This window comes from Lathyrus oleraceus, chromosome 2 (assembly GCF_024323335.1).
Source record: "Lathyrus oleraceus cultivar Zhongwan6 chromosome 2, CAAS_Psat_ZW6_1.0, whole genome shotgun sequence".
Taxonomy (NCBI): domain Eukaryota; kingdom Viridiplantae; phylum Streptophyta; class Magnoliopsida; order Fabales; family Fabaceae; genus Lathyrus; species Lathyrus oleraceus.
Window position 1 is genome coordinate 247,202,545 of NC_066580.1, and position 6,990 is coordinate 247,209,534.

General features: G+C 39.7%; 1 protein-coding gene across 1 annotated transcript; it reads left to right on the plus strand.

The window, feature by feature from the left end:
• Positions 1-6,032: 6,032 nt before the first annotated feature.
• On the plus strand, positions 6,033-6,722 carry LOC127122766 (uncharacterized). The gene has a single exon (XM_051053053.1). The coding sequence runs from the start codon at positions 6,033-6,035 to the stop codon at positions 6,720-6,722; it is 690 nt and encodes a 229-aa protein (XP_050909010.1).
• The last annotated feature ends 268 nt before the right edge of the window (positions 6,723-6,990 follow it).

Below are 6,990 nucleotides of genomic sequence, written 5' to 3' on the forward strand. Positions count from 1 at the left end.
CCATCAAGACTCTCATTGATGGGATCTCCACCTCTACTGGGAGTACGGTCTCCATTCCATAAACAAGAGAGAAAGGGGTTGCCCCTGTTGAAGTGCGGACAGATGTACGATATCCATGCAAAGCAAATGGCAGCATCTCATGCCAATCTTTGTACGTAACAACCATCTTCTGGATAATCTTCTTGATATTCTTATTAGCAGCTTCAACAGCCCCATTCATCTTGGGTCTGTAAGGAGAAGAATTATGGTGTGCAATCTTGAACTCACTACACAGCTCTTTCTTCATCTTGTTATTCAGATTAGATCCATTATCAGTAATGATCTTATCTGGCACACCATAACGACATATGAGTTGATTCTTGATAAACTTCACGACCACCTGCCTGGTCACATTTGCATATGATGTTGCTTCAACCCACTTAGCGAAGTAATCAATTGCTACGAGAATAAACCTGTGTCCATTGGACGCTTTCGGCTCAATCATGCCAATCATGTCAATTCCCCACATAGAGAAAGTCCATGTTGATGAAATCACATTCAGGAGTGTCGGGGGAATATGAATCTTATCCGCATAAATCTGACACTTATGGTATTTCTTCACATATTTGCAGCAGTTAGACTCCATTGTCAGCCAATAGTAGCCTGCTCTCAACATCTTTATAGCCATGGCATGTCCATTGGAATGAGTACCAAATGAACCCTCATGGAACTCAGTCATCAACAGGTCTGCTTCGTGTCTATCCACGCATCTGAGCAGAACCATGTCAAAATTTCTCTTGTAAAGCACTTCGCCATTGAGGTAGAAACTACCTAACAACCTTCTCAAATTCTTCCTATCTTTCACAGATGCCCCAGGCGGGTAGACCTGGTTCTGGAGGAAACATTTGATGTCATAATACCATGGCTTATCATCTTTCACTTCTTCAACTGCAAATACATGAGCTGGTCTGTCCAAGCGTATCACAGTGATATTGGGATTAGCGATCATATCATCGACATATACCTCGATCTCCTTGTGCATCATATCATGGAACAAGGTAGTCATAGCTCGTTGATATGTGGCTCTGGCGTTCTTCAAACCGAAGGGCATCACTCGATAACAGAATGTTCCCCAAGGTGTGATGAATGTTGTCTTCTCCATATCCTCGGGTGCCATTTTAATCTGATTATATCCGGAAAATCCGTCCATAAATGAGAAGATATTGAATTTAGTTGTATTGCCTACCAACATATCAATATATGGTAGAGGGAAATCATCTTTCAGACTAGCTTTATTCAAATCTCTATAATCCACACACATTCGGACTTTTCCGTCTTTCTTAGGCACGGGCACAATATTGGCCACCCATTGAGGATATGTAGAAGTCACCAGAAACCCCGCATCAATTTGCTTCTGAACTTCTTCTTTGATCTTCACTGCCATATCAGGATGAGTTCTTCTGAGCTTCTGCTTCACAGGCACGCACTCAGGTTTCAAGGGCAGAAAATGTTGCACAATATTTGTATCTAGACCCGACATGTCTTCATATGACCAAGCAAAGATATCAACATATTCTCGTAGCAATTCGATCAACCCCTTCTTAACTGATTCTTCCAGGAGTGCCTCGATCTTCACCTCTCGCACACAATCCTCAGACCCCAAGTTGACTGTTTCCAGATTCTCAAGATGCTGATGAATGATCTTCTTCTCATGCTCAAGTAGACGGGTAATCTCATCAGGAATCTCTTCAACATCATCTTCCTCTGCCTCAAATACAGGGAACTCAAAATTGGGAGATGGCGTTGGATTATTATGTTCAATGGGTTTAGAAATCAACCTGCATAATGATTTTGGATATGAAAAGCTTTTAGACATCAAACAAGGCAAATCATTATGCAGATGAAAAAATTGATTTTATTCTTTTTTAGGGTTTTATGTGATCACCAATTTTATGCAAAAAGCAAAAAGGGAAAATAATTGGAAAAACAAACATTTAACATGAATTTATTGAATGAAAATATCATTGTATTTATGCTGCCAACAATGTCATCACTTCTCCTTTTGGCATGGGAGAAGGGTTTTCAAACAAAGTGATCATTACGTTGACTTGTGGACAACTGTAGGAACATCCACAGCGACCCAATTGTTGCAGATCCCTCCAGGGATGACGAAATTGTCAGAGTCCTCTGTATCCTCTTCCAAGACAGCAGCAGCTTCCTCCTTCTGACCAGTGTGGATGAAACCTCCACTCTTGAACAACCCTTTCTCATTGAAGACCCCAGAAGAAAAGCCTATGCCAGCCCGAGACTTATTGTCTTCCAGCTCAATCATTTTTCCTAAACCAGCAATTGCACCACATTCAACGGCCAATTTCGCATCTCTATAGGAAGCAAATGAAGGAGTTCTCTTCTCAACAGGCTCAGCTATAGATACAACTTGGAAAGGAGTTCCAACTTCATCCTTAGCATCTATGTACGAGAAGGAAGACAAGTGGCTAACTAGGAGAGCCTTTTCTCCTTGAGTTCACGGTTCTCTTGCTCGAGATGATCCATCAATCTGGAAGAGTTGGCTCTGGTGTAGTACCGGTGAGTCAGCTTGTCTTCAAAATAAATGAAGAGCACAGAGTTAAACCACAGGACCAGAAGCCAGGAATAAAACCTGCTTATGCATATGATGCATGCAATGCTGGTGCATATGATTTATTTTATTTCAAAGGAACTCTAGGGTTTTATTTGCAAATTTTGGAAATATTAACCGTTTTATCGCATATGGAAATATCTCATCAAATTATATCAGGGAAAATAAGTACAACATTGTCAATCATATACAAGAGAAAAGGAAAATAATCATCCTATGGATCCCTAGAAGCTCGGGACACAGGAAGAACAGATGCGCGAAGCCTCTTCACCTCTCTCTCGTAAGCTGCCTCCATATCTGCCTTTTCCTTGGCGAGTCGGTCATACCTCCTTTTCCAAAACTTGGAAGACTGAGGAAGTAGAGAAGTCCATGCATCATCAAGATCATCAATAACCTGATGCTCGAGGAACTCTATCAAGCATCCTTCTCCTTAATTTGCTGAAGCAACTCTTCCCTTTCACGGATCTAGGCACGTGATAGGTCCTCGTTTCTCAACTCCTCTACTCCTTGGTTAGGGAGGGTTGAAGGCCCAGCCACAACCAAAGATGTAGGTCTCGGATAATCGTAAGGCATGAGATACTCAGATGCTCTCTTCCTTACCCAAGCAGTGTAAGGCTCCATAGCAATGCAATTCTTAGGACCCAACTCATTCCTTCCTTTCTTATGAACCTTGCGCCAAGCGCGAACCATTCGGCCCTTCAAGCCTTGGGGATCTTTACCCTCCTGAAAGAACACACCCTTTAACAGAATGTTATTAGGTTTATCCTTTAGGGGGAACCCAAGCTGACGACGTGCTAAAATAGGGTTGTAGTTAATCCCACCACATGTACCAAGAAGAGGCACATTGGAGAATTCACCACAAGAATCAATAATCTGCACACTGTAACGCCCCGATTTTTATTAAGTGTTATTATTATTATTTTTATAATGTTTGATTTATAATTATTTCGGTAAAATATTTTATTGTGTGTTAATATATTATTAGAGTTTAATTATGAGAATTGTGGTATAATAGTTATTGGGCCTAGTGGTGTATATAGTAATTAAGGGAGGTGTAACAATTAAGCCCATTAGTTAGTTTTTATTTAATTAAAACAAAGAATAGAAATAAGATAGAAAGAGAAAGAAGAGAAATAGAAAGAAGTAGAGAGAAAGAGGAGAAAAGAGAAGAAAAGAGAGAAAAGTTAGGGTTTGGAGGAGGAAGAGGAAATTGGAGAAGAAGAGCATCATCTTGATCAACCCAAGCTTGCTAGAACACTATAAAGTAACTCAATCATCATCTCTAAGGTAAGGGTGTGAGTTATCATTTCCTATAACTATGAAAATGATGGGTTTTATGTGGGTAATGGTTGTTAGAGGATATTGTTGGGTTTTGATGTTGTGATTGGATTCCTTGCTTTGAAACTGTTGTTTGTGTTCTTGATGTAGTGTTGATTGTTTGTGATTATTGAACATGTATCAATTCTTTGCAAAATGTTAGGGTTAGATTTAGAAGAATGATAAATAACATTATGTGTTGTGTTGTTGTTGATGTTTTGGGGTTGATGTATGTTGTGAAAAATATGCTATTGTGTTGATGAATCAAAGTATGAGTAATTTCACAAATTGTGAATTTAGGAAGTGTTGGAAATTAATTGAATGATGTTTAGAATGATGAAATAAAAGTTAAATTGTGGTTAGAATGGCTTTGTAATATTGAAAATATTGTAGTTCGTTGAATTCTGAGAATGAGACTTTTTACGGAATCATAATCGGAGGTCTGAAAGGTATTTAACGGTCAAAAACGCATTTTCTCTGTTTTCTGCTAAATTCGCGGCACGGAAGAGAGTTTGCGGCGTCAACTGAGTTGAATACAGAATTCTTTTGTAAACTTCAAAAAGTCATAACTTTTGAACCGTAACTCCGTTTTGGTCCCCGTTCGAAGCGTTGCGAAGCTTATGAAATTTTCTACATGTTGTTGATGTTTATAGGCCCTTATAAGGGCTTATTTTAATAAGTGATTATTTTGGAAAAGTGATTAATAATTGATATAGTAGGAAGCATATTTGATTAATAAGGAATACCACTTAACTATAGTGTGTAGGTGTGCGATGTAAATAAACATAGCATGAGGTTGAATTACCTAAGAGATTATATGATGAAACAATTGATTGTGATGAATATTCTCATTTGTTTTATATATAAACATATGTATGAATGTTGGTGAAGATGATGTTGTGTGAATGCTTTTATGCATGTGAATGGCGACGTGGCCTAAATGGCAATAGTGACGTGGGCTTCGACCATTGTGATGAGTTATGTTGATGCGATGATGATTTTGGTGTATGTGTATCATTTATCATGGAGTCACATACATTTGCATAAGCGACGTGGCCTTTTGGCAATTTGACGTGGCCTTTTGGCAATAGCGACGTGGCCTTTTGGCAAAAGCGAAGTGGGCATAAAGCCTTGGCCTTGATGGCAAAGCGACGAGTCGGTACCGCATAGCATTTGCATAGTTGAGTCACATATGTTGGTTATGTTTATTTCCGTATTTTGTGATAATTGTTGCTATGTGACGGTTTATGATGTGCGGCGATATTTTGCGATGATGCGATGAATCGTAATGTTTTATGATGGATTGATGAAATGTTAAAGTGATGAGATGCTATGATGTAACATTGATGTTGTGGATGATTATTGACTTTGTTTATGATTAAATACATAAGCATTCAAGTGAAGGATTGTGCGATGTGGTAACAATATTCCTAACTTTCTGAATTTACTTATATATTGCTTATCATTATCTTGATTATATTTTTTGAGTATCTCACCCTTTTGTTGTTTGCCGTTACCTTTATATTGGTAACATGCAAGTGCTCCGCGTTGAGAGGAGGATAGTGGTAGCACACTTTTGGCGTCATTGCTCTGATTAGGATTGTAACACTCAGGAGTTAATGGACGTTTTTCATGATTTTGATAGTAACAATGCCCTTTTGTATATCATTGTATATGATAGTTGTGATGGGCATTTGTTTGCTTGTTTTCTTTTGAATGTGTAGATGTACGACTCAACTTAATTATCTAAATGATTTCCGTTGCGATGTTTTGTGTCTTGCTGCTATATGGACTAGGTGAATCCATATACAGTGTTGTTTGTTATTTAACAAGGACTAAGTGGATCCTTGCGCAATTGCCGTGTTGTGCAATTTGTTTAAGTGTTGATGAAATGATATATGTGATGCCTCAATTTTGTGTGAAATTTGTTTACTCTGATTTTTAATTGAAATTACGACGGGTAGAATTGGGGTGTTACATTAGTGGTATCAAAGCAGGTCGGTCCATCCGACCACGTTGTTGAGTCTTTTGTTGTTTAACGACCTTGTGTTGTTAATTTGTTGCTAATCCTTGTTTGTGTTGTGAGCAAAAGTGTAAGATGGCCGGAAGAAACGCTGGGAGGAATAATGAGGCTCTTGTTGCAGCTATGCAGGCAATAACTCAGGCGTTCCAGAACCCACCCAATGCTGACGAGAACGTGGGGTCTTATAGTCTGGCGACGTTTCAGAGGGAGAACCCGCCTACTTTTCTGGGTAGGTATGATCCTGAAGGAGCCTTGGCTTGGTTGAAGGAGATTGAAAGAATCTTCAGAGTGATGGATCGCACTCTTGTGCAAAAGATCCGTTATGGAACTCATAAGCTGTCAGGTGAAGCCGATGATTGGTGGGTGGACACTCGTCTAAGGTTGGAAACTGCGGGCGAGGAGATTACATGGGAAGTGTTTCGTAGAGAATTTTTGAGGAAGTATTATCCAGAAGATGTGCGGGGAAAGAAAGAGATTGAATTCCTCGAGTTGAAGCAATGGAACTTGTCAGTCACGGAGTATGCTGCTAAGTTCACTGAATTGGCTAAGTTCTATCCTCACTATGATGGAGCCAATGCCGAATTCTCTAAGTGCATCAAGTTTGAAAATGGATTGCGTCCGGAAATTAAGAAAGTTGTGGGATATCAAAAGATTCGCGTCTTTGCGGATTTGATTGATAGTGGTAGAATCTTTGAAGAGGACAACAATGCACACTATAAGATCTTGTCTGAGAAGAGAGGAAGGGGCCAACACAGCCGTGGTTAGCCATATGAAACTCCGGATGGAAAAGGGAAACAGAAAGTGATTCCGGGTCGAAGAACAAGTGGGGGAGATGCTCCTGCTAATGTTATTTGTTTCAAGTATGGAAAGCCGGGTCACAAGAGTAATGTGTGTAGGCTTGGTGAAACGAGATGTTTCCGTTGTGGTATGCCGGGACATGCGGCTCGTGATTGTAAGCAGAAGGATGTTGTTTGCTTTAACTGTGGAGAGTCAGGCTGTAATTGCGGACTTGCCGGTGGTGTGCAATTTCCCT

Coding starts and splice junctions, on each gene's coding strand:
- LOC127122766 (XM_051053053.1), top strand. CDS start 6,033: ATGGCCGGAAGAAACGCTGGGAGGAATAATGAGGCTCTTGTTGCAGCT.